This window comes from Mesoplodon mirus, assembly GCF_964341445.2.
Source record: "Mesoplodon mirus genome assembly, chromosome: 18".
NCBI lineage: Eukaryota > Metazoa > Chordata > Mammalia > Artiodactyla > Ziphiidae > Mesoplodon > Mesoplodon mirus.
Window position 1 is genome coordinate 17,997,694 of NC_138994.1, and position 18,449 is coordinate 18,016,142.

The 18,449-nt window shown below is 59.7% G+C and overlaps 1 protein-coding gene and 1 long non-coding RNA gene across 8 annotated transcripts in view; one reads left to right on the forward strand and one right to left on the reverse strand.

Annotated features, from left to right (window-relative positions):
* TMEM94 (transmembrane protein 94) overlaps positions 1-18,449 on the reverse strand; it is a 35,315-nt gene that overhangs the window by 4,132 nt on the left and 12,734 nt on the right. For 4 of the 7 annotated variants that reach the window (XM_082604009.1, XM_082604008.1, XM_082604007.1 and 1 more), the window contains 19 exons: positions 8,927-9,046; positions 8,461-8,588; positions 8,020-8,156; positions 7,244-7,446; positions 6,738-6,889; positions 6,251-6,353; positions 5,948-6,034; positions 5,570-5,686; positions 5,126-5,182; positions 4,720-4,824; positions 4,427-4,591; positions 4,037-4,246; positions 3,058-3,373; positions 2,435-2,608; positions 1,941-2,043; positions 1,602-1,819; positions 710-891; positions 482-620; positions 118-233 (listed from right to left, as the gene is read on the reverse strand). In XM_082604009.1, coding sequence (XP_082460135.1) covers positions 118-233; positions 482-620; positions 710-891; positions 1,602-1,819; positions 1,941-2,043; positions 2,435-2,608; positions 3,058-3,373; positions 4,037-4,246; positions 4,427-4,591; positions 4,720-4,824; positions 5,126-5,182; positions 5,570-5,686; positions 5,948-6,034; positions 6,251-6,353; positions 6,738-6,889; positions 7,244-7,446; positions 8,020-8,156; positions 8,461-8,588; positions 8,927-9,046 — 2,832 coding nt within the window. Of the gene's footprint in view, positions 1-117; positions 234-481; positions 621-709; positions 892-1,601; positions 1,820-1,940; positions 2,044-2,434; positions 2,609-3,057; positions 3,374-4,036; positions 4,247-4,426; positions 4,592-4,719; positions 4,825-5,125; positions 5,183-5,569; positions 5,687-5,947; positions 6,035-6,250; positions 6,354-6,737; positions 6,890-7,243; positions 7,447-8,019; positions 8,157-8,460; positions 8,589-8,926; positions 9,047-15,172; positions 15,242-18,449 lie in introns of those variants that run through there. The other 3 variants (XM_082604013.1, XM_082604011.1, XM_082604010.1) reach the window with 3 other exon arrangements.
* On the forward strand, positions 15,530-18,184 carry LOC309793989. Its single transcript, XR_014291967.1, has 3 exons — positions 15,530-15,786; positions 16,921-17,143; positions 17,526-18,184. It is a non-coding gene; the product is annotated as an uncharacterized lncRNA (long non-coding RNA).

Sequence of the window (18,449 nt, forward strand, 5' to 3'; positions counted from 1 at the left end):
CAGAGAGCAGAGATGCCAGTTGCCTCAGGGTCCCTCCTCCCTCACTCCTCTGCCCTGGACAAGCTACGGGCCAACCCCAGGGCTCTGGGGGCACAGACACCCCCCACCACGTCGTACCCGGTTGCAGTCCTCCAGGAAGCTGGGGAGGTCGCTGTCCGTGGGCTGGAAGCTAATGAGGTCCGAGTGACCCTCCTCCTCCATTAGGAGGAGCCCTTCCGCATCATCTCGGGACACTGTGGGGACAAAAGCCTGTCCCTCACCTTGGGGCCAGACTTCTGGGGGCCTTTCCTTGCCTTGCAGATGACGCAAAACTTCCTGTTTCGAGGTGTCCTCTCCCCCCACCCTATTGACTGCTGTTGCCGCAGGGAGATCAGAGCCATTTTCCAAGGGAGGGATCCATGGAGGCTCTTTCTAGTTGTAGCCCCAAGGAAGGGGAATGACCCACACCCACCTCGTGTCCACACCAAACCTTTGCCCTCACCCTGATTCAGGTCATCGTGCAGGGATCCAGTGTGGCTAGGACTGGAGGGGGGGATCTCAGAGCCAGGCATGTCACCATTGGGCGTGAGGGAGATGTGACAATTCCAGCCCGTCTCCAGGCCCATCTTTTCTGCAAACACCTGCACCGGGCAGATGGCAATGAACAGATGGGCCCAAAAGGCCGTGGGGAAAAGGGTCAGTGGGAGCAGTGGAGGGGGCGCTCCCCCACCTTGCTTTTGAGCTCATCCTCCAAAGAGAAGTAGACGAAGCGGATGCAGGCATTGACCAGCCCATCAATGAGGCGCACGATGTCCAGCCGGGCCTGGTACTGGGAGGACACCATGCCCATGAAGATCTGCCCGCTCAGGGCCTGCATGCAGTCTTCCTTCTCCAGCACCTCCCCGATCCCTTCTTCAGGAGGCACAAGGCACAGAGCCCGGCCAGGACACGGCCCAGGCAGGACACCCAGGAGCCGGCAGATTGCAGGAGGCAGCACGGGGCCACACATGCAGATGCCATGCCCAAATCAATAAGCACGTGGGCCCCAGGGGACCACACAAGCAGCCACACACAGGCATAACCAAGACATAAAGAAGCCAACAGACACAGGGGAAAAGACAAGGAAAGGTACTCATCAGTCAGGTGACAATGCCTGGTCCAGGGCTAGGGGGTGGGTCCCACCCTCAGCAATGGGCCCCACCCTCAGCAATGGCTTCAGTTCATGGTCTCTGGGGTCATGAGACCCCAGAAAGCTGTGTGTTTGGCGGAGTGGGGAGGGGTGAGTGGAGCCCTGAGTCCCTCTGCTCCAGCAGGCTTTGGGACCCCGTCCTTTGTCTGACTCAAATAAGGCTAATGCTCTATACACGCTACTGCTTTATAACCTTCAAAGAAAGCACTTTGCTATATGTCATCCCACTGGAACGGCACAATGAACCCGTGAGCAGGGCACACAAAGCACCTGGTTATAGATGAGAATAAGGGACTCGCCCATGTCACCAGACAGTGAGAGCCACTGCGGTGTTCCAGGTCCAGTGCTGCCTGCTGTCCCCTCTGCTACGATCTGGTCCAGGCCGCTGGGAGCCCTCCCGGCCCCTGGCCCCCGGGGACAGGGCCCACAGTACCGTCTGAGCTCCAGCTGCCGCGGCGGGCACTCAACTTGATGGGAATGGTGCTGGGCAGCTCGCACGTGGTGAAGATGCTGCTCTGGCCGGGCGCCTGCACTAGCTCGATGCACTTGCCATTGAGCTGGGACGACAGGGCACAGCTCATGGGCTTGTAGGCGAAGGCAGAGCAGTAACCAGACAGGCAGGCTCGCTGGTAGAAATCCAGCACTTTCTTTCTGCCGGGGAACCGGGGTGGGAGTGAGGTGAGTGGTCCTGGGATGCCCCATCCCTGGGAGCCGGGCAGGCAGACCACCAGAGCTGACTGCTCTCGCCCCTGGCATCTGCTTCCTTACCTACCTGTCGGAACCCGAAAGAGGGTAGATGTCGGCTCCATCCCAGAAGTCTGTGCAGGCCTCCAAGACCACGTCGGCCGTGCCGTGGGACAGCATCTGTTCTGTGCCTGACGGCAGTGGTGGGGAGAGGAAGGCCAAGCCATGAGTGCCCAAGCCACCTCACCTCCGGGGACATACTGCCACCCTTGAGAAGGGCACTAAAGGAGTCCCTGGGGGATGGGAACTCCCCAGGCCTCATGGCAGCAAACCTGTAGGCAAGGCCACTGGGTGCATAATGCAGGCTCTAAGCTGCTGGTCCTCCAGACAGTCCCATCATCTGTGGCCACCACCATCCCAGCCCCCGTCCCCGAAGCCAATCTCTGCCACGTTTGAGATCTTGGGAAGAATCTAATGCTTGTCGGCCCAGCGCTCCCTAAAAAAAGACACCCTAAAAAGAGCCCCGCCCCGCCCAGCTCCTGGGAGGTTTGGCCTGATGCGGGTGGAGCCGGGGAGGCTCACTGGTGGTGGTGTCCTTGATGAAGAGGCTGATCATGTGGCTGAGTGGGGGGCGCCGCTTGGTGACACAGGAGAGCCTCCCCAGCGAGGTCTCCTTCATGGTCTCGGCGCTGGGGAGGCGGTAGAGCGCAAGGTGGTTCCCCTGCTTGAAGAGCTCCTTGGCCCCGGGAGTGAAGCCTGCAGGAGGAGGGACGGCACAGTGCCTCTGGGAGGAAGCCCACCCCCACACACCACCCTCCCTGGCGGGAAAGGAACCCCAGTCAGGCTGGGCGGCTTCCCTCCACACATCCATCCCACAGGCAGTTATCTTCCCGGATGAGGAAGCGCCGTCAAGCAGCGGTGCCTGGTGAAAGGGGATGATCAGGGAATTCCCTGGCGGTCCAGTGGCTAGGACTCTGCGTTCTCATGGCTGAGGGCCCGGGTTCAATCCCTGGTCGGGGAACTAAAATCCCACAAGCCTCGTGGCACGGCCCCCCCAAATAAAGGGGGTCGATCAGAAGCCCAAAGGGTTGCTGGTGCTCTTGACCAAAGCCACGTCCGGGCCTGGCATGTTTGGAGCCCGGGGCCCAGCCTCCTGGAAGAGGCCAGCAGCTAGCCCAGCCGCCACCCCTGCGGTGGCCGCGTACCAATGAGGCGGGCGAGCTCGCAGAGGCCCCAGGGCACGTGCACGGGCAGCACGGTGCTGTGGCTCTCCTGCAGGGCGATGTTGCACAGGTGGTCTGAGAACCGGCACAGCCGCTCGGTGACGCTGGCGTTGCACAGATTCAGCAGCACGTTGAGGCCCAGGGGCTTGAGGGATGTGAGGTGGAGCTGCCAGTTGGAGTCATCGAACTGGATGCAGGAGGGATTCTGCTGGTCCTGGGACAGGCTCAGCATCTCCAGGTGGTAGTCACACACGAAGTCCTCGGCTTCATAGGGCTCGCCCTCCAGCCCATGCTGGGTCTGGAGGAAACGTGGAGGAGAAGAGGGGCCTCAGACTGGGAGGGATGCGGCGGGCGCCCCAGAGAGAAGGCCCCGCCTCCCAGCAGGGCGTGCTCGTGCTCACGCTCTCCCCTCCCTCTCGAAACCCCTTCCCCGTCCTTCCCGGCTCCTGGCTGCTTTTAGGATCTGTGCCCAACAACACTGTCACCAGCTCAGAGGAGGTTGTCCAGACCAAGCAAGAAACAACGAAGCACCTTTCTCAGCCAGGGGAAACATTTTTAGAAGGAGCCACTGGCTTTCTGTCTTTTGTACTTTTTTTTTTGCTTTTGGCCTAGTGGCATGTAGGATCTTAGTTCGATGGAACCCGTGACTCCTGCAGTGGAAGTGCTGGAACCACTGGACCACCAGGGAAGTCCCAGCTCTCTCTCTTGAAGGTTGTGACTAGGAGGAAGGGCCTTGCCCCAACCGATTACCACCATCAGAGAAACCCGGAAAATGCGGAAGGGCCTACTTCACGGAAAAGCCGTGGGCGAGGCCTCAGGAGGTCCGAGAACAGAGGCCACGACCCCTGTGCTTCGGGCTCCATCCATCCAGGCTGGGGTGCACCCCTGTGGCCCCTTCGGCGGGGGAGGCCAGGACGCCCTGCGGCTGACAAGCGGGCTGCTCTCCGCCCTCTCCCCTCACCTTGCCGGGGTCTTCTTCACCACCCTCTATGTCCCTGCTGAAGCTCACGCTGGAGCCGGACAGGTGTTTGCTGCGGCCGTGTGCTCTGTGGTAAGAGGAGGGCTCGGGGGCCTTGGGGCCGTCGCCTGGCCAGTTGCCGCGCTCCTGCTCATTGGAAAGGTGCAGGGTAGGGTTCAGGGAGCTGGCCAGGAGGGCGTCTCGTTCATGGGGCTGAGGAGAGCAAGGAGCACAGGCCTCGGACCAGCGTCCCGACGGCTGCCATGGGCCAGCGAGGCAGGGCTGTTTTGTCCCCTCAGCGCGTCATCTCCGAAGCAGATCCTGAGGCCTGAGCCCTCCTCCCCGCTCCTCGCCTCGCCCTCCCTGAGGCTACCAGCCAGGCCCAGGCCATACCTCCTCCTCCACCTCGGGATGGCAAAAGGAGCGGGTGGACAGGTCATCCGTTAGGTCCTCGTGGCTGCTGTGCGGTGGCTCCACCTTTCCGCTGAAGAACAGCACGGTCTCCGGGCTGGGGTTGGGCCATGACAGGATCCCCTGTTTGTCCACACAGCACAGGACCTGCAGGGAGAGATGAGGACCGGGAACGGGCCTTGGAGGTCCCCGAGCCACCAAGGGCTGCTTAAGTGACCAGACACGGCCAGAGAGCAGCCTGTCGAGGCCAGGTCCTCCCATGGGGCCTCCCTCACCGTGACAGAGCCCAGGCTGTGCAGCAGGCTGGAGCTGTGGCTCAGCGTAGGAGACGTCCCCTGGATCACCCGCAGGAAGTGGCCCCAAATGCAGCGCAGCATTTCCTGAGGGCAGAGACAAAGCCCGCGAGGCCAGCTGGGGCTTGGCCATATTTCCCTGGAGATGGCCTCTGGGGCCGACAGAGGAAACAGTTCGGGGAGCACCAGGAAGTTGGGTGGAAAAGCCTGTGTCCAGCACGGCAGTGACACATTACCCATGTGGGACGGGTGGACTGAGGGGCTCCAAGAGCCCGTGGGAGGCTCAAAGCCCATAAAGTAGGGGAGTCCCAGGGTTCCAGCAGGGGCCCTAGGGAGCGCGGGCTGGGGGTACGGGGCCTGGAGCAGAATCCATCCTGGGTGAGTGTACCTGAGAGGAGACGGCTTCGGTATAGCTGCTCAGAGTGTCCTCCGAGAACTTGGCCAGCTGTGCGGAGAAGAGGGGGTGAGCCTCGGGGAGGAAACTGCCAGCCTCTCACAGGCCTCCGAGCTGGCGGGTGGGGCCTCGTGCCAGCAAGGCTCCCAACGCCTTTGGTGAAGGACTCCCGGGCAGCCCTCGAATCCCCCGTCTGCTGACAGCCTGGGTGGACACTCAGCCACCCATGGGGCCTGGTCTAGAGACCCTTCTGGCTGGAGAGGGCAAAGCCCTCGGAGAGCTGCCCAGGCCCTGCCTGTCGCTGGGCCACAGGGTAGGGGTGGGGCTGGACTTCTGCCCTGTCTGCTGGGGCACAGCCGACTCTTTTCATTCCTGTCTTTGGTTCTTTTTGCACTGTCCCCCGACCCCCACCCGCCCCGATGCCTCGGAACAACCTACCAGGGAGCTGGGGGAAGCCTTGCTCATCTGGGCCAGGACACGGGCTTCTCCACAGGCAGTTGCCAGGACCCAGAGCACAGGGAAGAGCAAGGGGAGGATGGGCAGGACGCCATTCACCTGGGAAGGAGCGAGCCACACTGAGGCTCCCTGAGATTTGCTGGCGGACGGAGGGAGGGAAGGGCTTCCCCGGCCCTGGGACCCTCCCCTGAGTAAAAAGGACAGCTAGGGGCAGGAAGGGAGGGAGGGAGGCAGGCGCTCTGAAGCTAAGCCTAAGAGACCCCTGGGCTGCAGAGAGGGAGGGGCAGTCAGGGCACCACAAGGGGACGCAGTCTCAGGGGAAAGAGAAAAGTGCCACAGAGAGCAGAGGGCGGTCGTCACCTGCAGCTGGAGGAGGGTGTACTGCCAGGTCGTGACCCCAGGGGCATTCAGCATGAAGCGCAGGGCGTTGGTGATGAGGAAGCCGGCCTGTCAGGAACAGGAGAGACGCTGCCTTATCCCCCCCAGAGAGGGACCCAGGCTCTAAGGCTCCCCGTCTTCTGCCCACTCACAGCCCCGCCCCCGGCACTGGCCGGCTCACACTGGGACCCTCTAGTCTTCACTCACACGCTCCTCGGAGTCTGGCCCCCAGGCTCCCCCATTTCCTGGCCCTCCCCCTGCCCTGTGCGGCCCCGCCTCACGCACCAGGACCACGGGCACCGCGTAGTGCAGCATCACTGACTGTACCGTGAACCTCTCGTTGTCCAGAGCGGTGACTGGGCGGGACAGGGCCATGTCCAGGCACCACCTGCAGAAAGAGGTGATACTAACTTGGGCGAGCCCTGCTCAGAGGAGAGGCCAGAAGCCCACCCCTCCACCGAGCATCACTGGGTCCTGCAATTCCCTCCTATTCCTTGGCCCCGGCCGAGTGGCCTCCTGGTCACTGTGGCCAGCGGCTCGTGGCAGCCTCTGAAGCTGCCCCCTCGGAGTTCAGACTGAGATGGGGTCAATCACCCAGTCGAGGAATTCTCACAAGACACTAAAGAGAAGACCCTCCGGAGATGCCTGCGCTAAGGGACCTCAGTATGGACAAGGTGCCTTCCTGTCACCGGCCCCACCACGCCCCCTGCTCACAGGAGGCACGGGGGCCGAGAAGTCAGGGGACAGGAGGAAGGCAGGGCGGTGCCCTCACCTGATGTTGTCAATCACAGGGGTCTCAAGGACGCGGAAGAGCCGGTGCTGCTGGGGGTTCTGTGGCCCTTTCTTCACTTCTCCCCGGGGGGAGGGGGGTGGAGAGAAAGGTGGAAACAGGTCTCCCGGCTCCAAGACGATGTGCTCATCATCCTGCCAGCGACGAAGGGGAGGAGGTCGAGGGTGATTAATGGGTTCCATGGAAGCCGTCTTCCTTGACCGTTCTGGCTAAGTGGAGACATCTCATTGGGTTAGGGACCATCAGTTAGCAAGGAGCCAGTTAGGGTGGGGCCTGGGGGACTGGATTCCTAGCAGCTTGAGGATCAGACAGAAGAAAGAACAGGGCAAGGAGAAAGATGTTCCAGCTTTTCTCCATTCTCCTGGAGCCCTTGCCAAGAAACCCATGAGCTGGGCAGGAAGCATCAGGATTAAGCCCAGGGACCCTCCCACCATTGCCGGTGGACACTCCCATAGCATTTCCAGGGAAGGAGAAAAGCCTCCAGCTACCTTGATCCCCCTCAGAGAAGCAAACGATTCTTGGCCAGGCCTCAGAGCTATGATGTCTCCTTCTACCAACAGGCTAACTGGCAGGTTGACCAGATGTCCATCTCTGTAGGCCCAGTGTAGGGACCAGGATGGTGCAAAGGGCATGTGGAGGTCTGGGTACATGGCATCTAGCCACTTGATCTCCTTGCCATCCCTGAGGGCATCTGATGAGAATGGAAAGAGGGAAACAGCCTCACCCATTGGATCCACACACCAGCCAGATCCAGCACACAGCTGTGAAGCTGTGTCTGCTCTTCTCCCGTCCCCAGAAGGCCTGCATCAGCCCACGCCACTCATTCCCACACTTCCCCTCTACAAGGTCACCTCCCAACCACCCCAGTGCAGGCACCTGCACCTCCTCTGAACACCTGAAGCTCCTATTCTTTGTACCCCCCTTCCATTCAAATACATTTTGCTAACTTTGCTAAGGGCTTTGAGGGGTGTGCTGAGCTTCGTGAGGGGGACAAACGTCAAAGGTTAAGCCGATTTGGTCCCTGGCTTTGAGGAGCCATTAGCCTTCTTGCCCGCCCCAGGCCACTGCCTGGGTACCCACAGCCGTCCCACGGCTCTCGCTGCACCACTGAGAAGAAAGCAGGGCATCCTTATCCCCTAAATGCCAACCGCAGGCAATGCCGATGTGCTGGGGCTCCTGGCTGGGGCTCGGGACGGGAGCTCCAGGGCTCTGACACATCCCAGGGCGTCTTTTCCCATCTGACTCACCTGCCCCTTGGCCTCACCTTGGATTTGGTCAATGATCCCTCGGAGCCTCCGTTCTACCTCGCGGCGCTTCAGGCGATCTTGCCGCCCAATGAGGATGAGGTTGAGGAGCAGCAAGAGGAAGAGCGCAGAGGCGTTCACCAGCTCCACCCCGTGGCTGCCAGGGAGAGAAGAGAGGGCGCTGGCGGAGGGTGGGGGCGGGCCGGGGGGTCTCCAGCCCAGCCAACCCAGGGCCCCACACTCCCCTCCCCAGTCCCTTCTGAAAAGAGGGTCTCCTTCTGGTTCTGACACCAGCCGGCCAAGGGACTGTGGATCCCTACGCGACCCAGGCGCTGACTCTGGGGGCAGCTCCCCGCTCCCCGGGATGTCCCAGGCGGGTGTGGAGGCGGGAGGGGGGCAAGCCCAGACCCTGTGCTGCGAGAGGTGGGAAGGAGCCCCTCCCAGGGCCTCGGACCACGTACCTGCCAGCCGGCTGGCCCCCGCAGCAGCCCAGCAACAGCAGCACGGCCAGGAGCATGAGCGAGGCGCCGGGCCAGTGGAAACAGGAGCAGCGGTTACTGTGGTGCAGAAAGCTGCTTCTCCACAGCTCCTGAGGAGGGAGGGGCAGGAGGCCAGGGAGTGAGAGGCCCGGGGGGCCAAGGGAGGAGGGAGGAGCCAAGATTCTCTGTACGGCTAGGATCTGGCCGCCTTCCTCCCCGGCCCACCCGACGGAGAGCCCGGGCGGCCACCTCTGTCTTCTCGCTTTGGTCTCGGCTGGGATCAGGACATCACTCTGAAAGGAACCCCGGCCTCTTTCTGATTTTTAGTGATGCCTCAGTCGGGTCACACCGTCCAGGGTGACAGGGAGAGTCATGGCCCCGAGAATGTGTTTCCCAAGCTTTTCCACCGCCCCAACTAGGGTCTGGGCTCCCCATGAGGACGTGTCACCTTCCATGTGAGACATTTCTTCTGTTCTTTTAGGTGTCCGTCCAGCACCGCCTCCAGCTGCTCCTTCAGGATGCTGAGGGCCTTCCGGGTGGACAGGCCAAGGGCCAAGGGAGCCTCGCCCTGGAGGGAAGCAGGAGGCACTCAGCATCCCTCGGGATGCCCTCCCCGCCCACCTCCCCAGAACCTTCCTCCCTTCTCCCAAATCCTCAAGCTCCCTCCCTCCACTAGCCCTGACTCCTCGGGGCGTGAGCATGTTCAGATCTCCACCAAATTAAAAGACATTCAAGTACACAGTGCCCTGCTCCTCAAAGCCAAGTTTAAAACAAAACCAGAGGGCTTCCCTGGTGGCGCAGTGGTTGGGAATCTGCCTGCCAGTGCGGGGAGCACGGGTTCGGGCCCTGGTCTGGGAGGATCCCACCTGCCATGGAGCAACTAAGCCCGTGAGCCACAACTACTGAGCCTGCGCGTCTTGAGCCTGTGCTCCACAACGGGAGAGGCCGCAACAGTGAGAGGCCCGCGCACCACGATGAAGAGCGGCCCCCGCTTGCCGCAACGAGAGAAAGCCCTCACACAGAAACGAAGACCTGGGCTTCCCTGGTGGCGCAGTGGTTAGAAACTCGCCTGCCAATGCAGGGGACATGGGTTCGAGCCCTGGTCCGGGAGGATCCCACATGCTGCGGAGCAACTAAGCCCGCAAGCCACAACTACTGAAGCCTGCGCGCCTAGAGCCCGTGCTCCACAACAGGAGAGGCCACCACAATGAGAAGCCCGTGCACCGCAACAAAGACCCAATGCAGCCAAAAAAAAAAAAAAAGCAACAAGAAGAGAGAGTCTGGTCTTAAAAAAAATAATAATTAAAAAAAAAAACAAAAACGGGGGGCTTCCCTGGTGGCGCAGTGGTTGAGAGTCCGCCTGCCGATGCAGGGGACACGGGTTCATGCCCCGGTCCGGGAAGATCCCACATGCCGCGGAGCGGCTGGGCCCATGAGCCACAGCCTCTGGGCCTGCGCGTCCGGAGCCTGTGCTTCGCAACAGAAGAGGCCACAACAGTGAGAGGCCCACATACCGCAAAAAAAAAAAACGAAGACCCAACACAGCCAAAACTAACTAAATAAATAAATAAAATAAAAACAAAAAAACAAAACCAGAAACAAACCTTTCTTTACTCAGTGTCTTCTGACTCACCTTTCACTCAACTCCCAACCCACCACCGACAGCATCCCCCGGTCCCACTCAGACCGTGCTCACCACTGAGCTCCCGACTTATTGCACTGGGGCCATCTTTCGGATTTCCCAGGCCAGAAAATATGTATTGTTTAAGTGGGGAGAAGAGAACTAACCTGGAGATTCTGGCTTTACGTTGTTCCTAGTAAAAAAACATTAAGGAAAAAACCCTGCCAACTTCTGTTACCACCATTTCATAAAAGGGAGGCTACTGTAACCCTACCACATTGGGAAGGACACAATCTCAGAAGAAAAGACAGCTGCCGCCAGGAAAGGACCTGCACTGCCCGCACCGCACTCTCCTCTCACTGCAGGTAGGTGGAACGTGGCATGGACAGGGGTAGTTCCCAGCACATTGTCCTATGTGACCCCATGGCCTGACCTCTCCCATTGAGACCCCTTGTTCCTGGGCTTGTCTCCTGTTTTGTCCTGTCCTTCTACCCCACAGTTCATCCTACGACATCTTCTCCACAACTTTATGTACGTTTCCAGGGCAACCTCAGCCACATGGATTCATCTGCCACCAATAAGCTTACAACTGCTAAATTTCACCTCTAGCCTGACCGCTACCCCGAATTCCGACCCGTTCCCTAAACTGCCGCACAGTTGTTTCATAGGTACCTATGAGTTGATACGTCCAACCCCCCAAAATTGGCCACCCGGCCCTCCCCGCCCGAGCCAGCGCCCCTCCTGCAGTTACCATCACCCAGGCACCCCAGCCCCTCCCCGCAACCTCTGCCTCCCCCTCCCACCTCCCAGTCCCTACCTTTTCCAAACCAAGCGCTGCACCCCAGCCAGTGAGAGCACGTCTGATGAACTGACCCTGTTTACCTTTAAAATCTAGCCCAGACTCCTGAGCGTGGTCTGGGATCTGCCAGCTTCTCCAGCCTCCTTTCCTGCCATTCCTGTCACATGCTTCACTCCCCCAGCTCATGTGTCAGCACCTTTATGGATTTTCCTAGCCAAGAACACACTCCCTGCCCCAGACAGCTCTTACTTCTCCTTCGAGACTCAGCTCAAACACCGCCCGCTCTGGGAAGTCTTCCCAAAACCCAGGGCTGCACGTACAGGGGGAGGTTTGTATTCCAAAGGCACCCCGGGCAACCTCGCTCACAGGCGGCGTCACGGAGGACTGTCATTATAGACTTGCCTGTCTGGCTCTCCCACCAGACTGCCAATGCCTTGAAAAGGGTACTAAATTCTTCCATCTCCACACTCCTCCACCAACCACTAAGACAGCACCTATCACAGGGCAGCAGCTCAGTGAATACTTGCTGACTGACTGAATGAAGGAATGAACGCCCATGTAGTTTCACTCGTCTCAATGACACCTTCGTCGGGGTTGTCAACCCAGGATCTGTAGCAGAAACACCTGGAGCCTTTACAAACGTGGCTGTCCAGGCCCCACCCAGACCTAGTGAATCAAAACTTCTGGAGGTGAGGCCCAGCCCAGATTGGATCTGATGCACAGATCCCCAGTTGGGGGTCCTGGAAAAAGAAGGCCCCCAGGAAAGGCAGGGCCTGGGGGAGGAGTGAGTCTTTCTCAGGGGCCACCTGAAGAGCACCAATGTGGGCTTCCACCAGGGAAAGTTCCTGAACAAGAGGCACAAAGCCCTGCACCTGGGGCACCAAGAAAGGGACTGGGCTTATCTACTGAGTCCTGGCCAAGGGTCACTGAGCCAGCGATGCCCTGGCTGCCTGGGCTCACGCCCTACCCTCTTCCCTCCTATCCCCGGGGTCCTGCCCCAGCTTTGCCCACCAATGTTCTGGATTTCCTCCTCCCTGCCGGTCTCCACGTCCACCCACCCCCTTGGCAGGCTTGACCCTCGCCAGACACACATCTCCACGACTAGGAGTTGATGGACTGGGGGCCATATCCCCTGGCTGCAGACCTGACATGGTGGGAGGCCCCTGAGTGGAGACCCCATGCTGGCCTGTCGCCAGCTCCCTCGGCCTGAGGGATGAGGACGGGCTTCAGAGTGGGCCCGGCCCAAAGACCTCCCAGATCCCTTGCCTAAATCTCGCCTAATCCCTGCTCTCCACGGAGGCTTTGGGGGATTATGAGGATGAGAGCTGCTGCTTCTCTGAGGGGATAACTGGTTATTTCAGCTCAGGAAGAAATGGCCCTCCGGGCAGGGAGCCGGTACCCCACAAGGGTAAATACTATACTCCAAAGCACCCACCTCCCTCTGGCAGGGATCCGGGGGCCTCCCTGAGAGGCCGTGGTCCATGACAAAGGAGTGTCAGGCAAGGCCTGCATCTCTGCCTCCTTGGCTCCTGGCATGAGGGAAGAAAGCCTTCAGGGGCGGGAAGGAGGAAGAGAAAAGCAAAGGGGGACCACAGGCCTTCTCATGTCCAAGGGAGGATGCCTGTCCCTCTCATCCCAAGAAGGCCCAAGAAGGCCCAAGAAGAATAACGTTTGGGAGGCCCAGCCTCCCCTCCCCTTTCCCCTTCCTCCCTCGGGCTCAACCCTCCCCACAGTGGGATGTGCAGGTTCCCAGGGTGGACTTGCCTAAGCCAGGTCTCCAGAAATGATAAAGTGAGCAAACCTCCTGCGGGCAGGGAAGGGCTGGCCCGCAGAGGTGGAAAGGCTGCTCGGCCAAAGAGCGGGAGAAAGGAAGAGCTGACAAGTCCCACGGGGCTGCACAATCACCAGGGCAGCTGCTCGGTCTGGAATGAGTGCCAGGCTCAGGAAGGCAGGGAAAGGCTAAGGGGAGCAGCCAGAGAGCCAGGGCGGCAGCCTTCCTCCAGCCAGGCCTTTAGACCTAGGACACTCAGGAACTGCCCTCTGCTTGCCCTGTGGCTGCCTTGCATCTGCTGCCTTATTTCAGGCACCCCCAAACCCCCTAAGCAACCCCACCCAGCAACTGTTTCTGCTCCTTCTCTTCCTCCAGGGTCTGAGAACCTGTCCCCTGCTCCTCTCCAGGTGTGGGAGGAGGGGCCAGAGGGTGGCAGATGCTCCCGGGGCAGGGCTGGCAGAGGCGGGAGGGGGCCTGCAGAGCTGAGGGAGTGCATCTGCCCCCGCATGTTGTGTCTGGCTTGGAGCACCAACTCCAGACTGGAGATTAAAGACAGCACAACAGAGGAAAAATAAGCCATTCTGTAATTATATGCCTCCTGAAGAAAGTGCCTGCCCGCACAGCGCCCCGGGGCCAGGACACAGCCCTCAAGGCCAGCCAACCCTCCGTGGCCCCAACCCCACTTATCCAACTGCCGTGGCCGCCCACTGAGGCCTGATGGCAACTCTTCACTCAGTCTCTGGCAGGAGGGTCCCAGGTATGGGTAAAATCACTGTTTCTCTCATTACCCCATGGCTTTTCCCCTATGCGGTATGAGAGCTGAAGCTGAGGAAATTGGTGAGAGACGTTCACGCTTTCCAAAGGAAATTCAGAAAGGGCTCATGCGTGAGCTGGCTAGGTGGCCTTTCTCAAAGCACAGAGTTAGGCTGGCACCCAGCGTGCCCGGGCACCCATGGCGGGGGGGGGAGGTCTGTGCAAGCACGGGGATGGTGTGAGAAATAAGAACGCCTGTCATACACGTGCCATCTGAGGTCTGCCTTTCTTGCCTAGCGGGGCCAAGAAGGGTGAGGAAAATCTGCCCCGGACTTAAGTACCCAAAGGCAGGAAGCAATTCTTCCTACTTCCCAGATGCTCAGAAACTCCCACTCCCCACCCCCAGGCGCCTCCAGGAGATCCCTGGGGCCAAGGAGCCAAGGCTAAGCAAGGCCTCTACCCCAGAGGGGAGGCATGGCCCTGCTTCTCCCCTGACACTGAAGCTTTTCGGGTAGAAGCAGCCCCATCCCACTGTTGTAAGTGCTCAGCCTCAGCTGAACCCAACAGAGGAACTCGAGGCCATAGGAGGTGTAAGCTCAGGAGAGGCTGCCAGCACGCGCCCATCGCGCCCCGCTTCATCGTCAAAGGGGGACACGGGCAGGGCCTGGGTGCTGGAGGAGCAGCAGGTGGTGACAAAATTCTATCTGCTAAATCAGAACTGCAAGGAATCTGCTACTGAACAGAACCAGCTCCCCAGGGCCCAAAGCTAAGCATCTGGGTCCGTCTAATGAGGCTTTAAGGGCCAACACGCCTGGGCTGTCCGGTGCCACCTCGGTCAGGTTTCTCAGATGGCCCAGAACCAGAAGCCCCCAGCCCCCAGTCCCTGTCTTTTCGGGACTCCCCTGAGGTTCCCTCAGCACAGCAGCTGTTTTCCTTCCTATTCTACCTGTTTTGGGAGAAAGTGGAATCTAGGTCCCCTAGGCTCAGGTAGGCAGACTGTGACTTGGCCTTGGCCTTTGGCCTTGGCAACAGCAGATAACCACTAATTAGAACCAGCTGGGCCCTTCGCCAGGTTCCCCACGGTCACAGCCTCCTTGGCTGGTGCAGGTGAGCGGGGACCCACAGCTGGACTCCACGAGGTCTGAACCAGTGAAGCAGAGATTCGGCCACGATCCACCAGGGTCTATTATAGGCGTCACCATAAATCTCTTCCGAGTTTGGCCAGACACAAATCGACTCTGTCTATAGACAAGCAGCTCAAAGCCTCAAGCAGAAAGGCACCTCCTCCTCTTCCTCTCTCTTCCCGGCTCATGCTGACCTTGGCACTTTCACCTGTCTTCTTTCTCACCTCCTGCAGCCAAGACCTAGGAAGAAATCACCCCAGCCCCAGCGGCTCCTGTCTCAGTGACCCATGTTGTCCGGCGAGAAAAGCTTCCTTAATGGCCCAGAGGAGGGGCTGGCATCCAAGCCTTGTGCCTGGCGACCCAGGTCCCAGCACACCTTGACAGGATGCCCCACGGGGAAACTTGGGCTCCGGTCCTGCTCTGGGTGACTCAGGAGCCTGGCAGGCAGCTACACACACGGGCTTTCTGGCTCCCATCCCCAGCCTCCTTCCACGGTCCTCGCTACCTCGTAATCCAAGCTGCCTCCAGCCCAGCTTCCAACTTCAACCGTTAACCCAAAGCCTCCGACACAAAGCTGGGAAGCGGGCGTGTGGAACGGGGGCATCAAGCCCAGCTGGCATACTCACTTTGCTGCCTTTGCCCTGAGGGGCAATCCATAGCTCTGCCCGTTTAAAGAGCATGGGGTAAAGCCTGAGCCACAGCGAGTCAGCCACAGAACTGCCAACACTGCTCTCGGAGAGGAAGAGAAGGAGACAGAGAAAGACAGAGAGGGAAAGAGCGAAGAAAGAGAAGAGAGAAGAGAGCTGGAGCGCGTGCGAGCGAGGAGCGGGGCGGCAGCGGCAGCAGAGTGGAGCTTCAATCTGCTGATTAATTTAGCCTATTTCCAGTCACGCTGCAGATTTAGGGAGGGAGGAGGAGGAGACCGGCTGCCGGTGCAGGAGGGAAGGACGGAAGGAGGGAGAGGCTGCGCAGAGGGAGGGAGGAGGGAAGGGGTTGAGAGGAGAAAGTTGGTAGGGGCTCTGCCAGCTGTCCAAGGGCTGGGCCCATTCTTCAGAGGAGGCGCCGGGGGGTAAGCAGAGGGCGACGACGTGCCGCCCAGGGGTTCGGATGCGCCCACCGCCCACCCCCACCGGAGGAGAAGCTGTGCAGGAAGTGGCTGCTGTCGGCCCGGAGCCCCAGGGCACCCGCCGGCATCGAGGAGTACTTGGCCTCTCCCCCCAGACGCCCTTTCCTAGACAAGGTGAGGAGCCCCACTTGGGGAAGCCCCCCAGATCCCTTTGAGACTCCAGCATGGAGTCACGCCAACAACAGCTCTCTCCACAGTCAGAGCTACGGGAGGCGGGGGGGGGGGGTTGCTTATTAATAGCAGCACATCCTACGTGGAGGGGGAAGGACCGGCAATTGAGAAAACTGGAGCAGTGACTTCTCGGAGGGCAGAGCAGGGGGCTGGGAAGTGAGCGAGCGAGGAAGATAGTGGAAGAGGGAAGAGCCAGCTGAAAGGAGGGGCTCTTCCAACACCTAGGACCCAACATCTTCCCACGAGGTGGCGGTGGGGGGGCTCCAAGAGCCGCTAATCAACGCGAGTGCAGAGCTCAGCCAGGAGCCGATACCGCCCAGCCGCATCCAGACACACCTGCCCAGGTGCTGCTGGGACCAGGACACTGCCTGTGGACGCCGGGCTTCATCCCAGGAGTAAAGAGGAGTCTGGTGACCTGGGCTCCCATCTCCTCCCGGGCCTTCAAGCAGAGCCTCGGCATCACTCTGCAACCCCTGGTTTGACATACGGGAAGCTGTCAGAACAGACCCCCTGGGTGATGTTGGGGCCGGAAACTTCTCTGGCTCCATCCAGGCCACCCTGAGGATGGGGCTGGAAAACCTCGAGGGAGAGGAAATGGCCTAACAGGTCCAATAACCGGAGCACGGGCTGGAGCCTGAGACCATTTCTCCAGGGCCCTGTTTCCTAGACGACACCATCTCATTGGCAGGGAAGGGAAGAGAGAGCCTCAGCCGAGTTCCAGCCGGCCTCTCCCCTCCCCCTTCTCCAGCACAGCTCCCTGTGGGCACGCATGCACGTGCGCACGCGCACACACACACACCGCCAAACCCTGAGCTGAATGGGAACAGGAAAGGAGGGGCCCAGGCAGTCCAGAGGTTAAGGGCAGGAAGTCTCCGTGAGGCCAGGGAAGGAGGGGTCGGCTTCTGAGACAGTCACTCTGAGGATGGCTGCCACCTGTGTAGTCGGGTTGCAGCCTCAGCAAACTGCCAAGGAGACTCCTGTCCCTTGCTCCCAGGTCACACTCCCCTTTAGCTTTCTACCAAGGCACTGCTTTGGGGGAACCACAACTAAGCAAACACTCTCCCTCCTGTGCAACAGGACCTAGAAGAACAGCTCATAGGGTCTAACCCAGGTATTCCGCAGCGCCCCCCAACACAGCCCTCTGGCGTCTGGCCCCCCTCTGACACTGTCCACTTCAACAAGTGGAAAGGGAAGCTCTGCATCTGGGGAGAAACCCAGACCATCACTGCCACGGCACATCCACCATGGGCTGGAGGACTGGAGACGGGAGAGGAGGGTCTGCAGGGGACACTGAGGACAGGTAGGTCACAAAGAGAAGGGGGGCAAGGTGCAAAGGATCAACCAGCAACAGTCAAACTGATACTGGGCTGTAGCCAGGTGACGACAGGCCACCTTACCATCAACTCCCAGCACGCCAGCTTGCCCACTCCTACGCCTCCAAGAAGGCTTCCACTGTTGGAGGCCCCAGGGATCCACTTTAGAAGCCCATATTTACACAACTCACAAGGTACCCCAGGTAGAAACGCCGTCAGATCTGTTACTTAGCTGCTTGTCCTATTAACTCCTCAACTAGACAGTAAGCCTCTCCCAGCCAGAGGCCATCCCCCAGGGCCTAGGGTTCTACCACCCGAAGGAAGCATTCCATAAATATGGCTGACAATGGTGGTAATGGTGCTTTCTAGGTCAGGAAAGCATCTATCCAGAAAGAAAAAGAAGAGGATGAAGAAAAACCCTCCCCGACAAACGCCCCTGAGAGATATCCAGCCTGGGTTCACAAGTGTTCTTCCTCGGCCTTGAGAAAGAAGCCAGCTGCTGGACCACAGAACTTTGTTTCCCTGATTCACTAGGAATGGGTGTTTCAGCCACAGGCTGGAACCGGAGGACAACACTGTCTTCTGTTTTCGGGACATTCAGCCCCACTCTAGGCAGGCCACCACATTGCACAACATCATAGCCTTTGGTGGGGGGTGCTCCCTGGAACTGAGCAGTGCACAGCTCTTGCAACTGTATGCAGCAGCCCTGCACCCAGGCTAGGGGACGGGCAAGTGTAGCTTTGCCTGTGCGCCAATCACGGCTAGGATGGACACCTGCAGAGCAGCCAGAGGCATCTGTGAACAGGAGGCTGAACACACCTGCTTCAAGTTCAGGTCCGCAGGCCTGTTCCACAGCGAATCCAGAGGCATGTGAAATGTGGGGCTGAACACCTCGGCAGTCAGCCAGGCACCAGGTCTGTGTGGACCCTCAGCTCCTTCCCCAGACCCCCCCCAGACCTCCCCAGATCTCTTTGGCAGGAAGATCACTATCCATAAGTTCAAGTCAATAAATATTTCCTAAGCCCTTGCTACATGCCAGGCTCTGTGCTAGGAGCCAGGGACACTGAGATAAAGTGGGACAGACAGATGGTGCCAACACAGCGTAGCAAGTATGATGGTGAAAGGAGGGACCCTGGAGGGATGAGGAGGACGTATCTGGAGAAGGTCATGCCTAAACCGGGTCTTTGTTTTTTTTTAAATTTGGCTGCGCCGGGTCTTAGTTGCGGCATGTGGGATCTAGTTCCCTGACCAGGGATCGAACCTGGGTCCCCTGCATGGGGAGCGTGGAGTCTT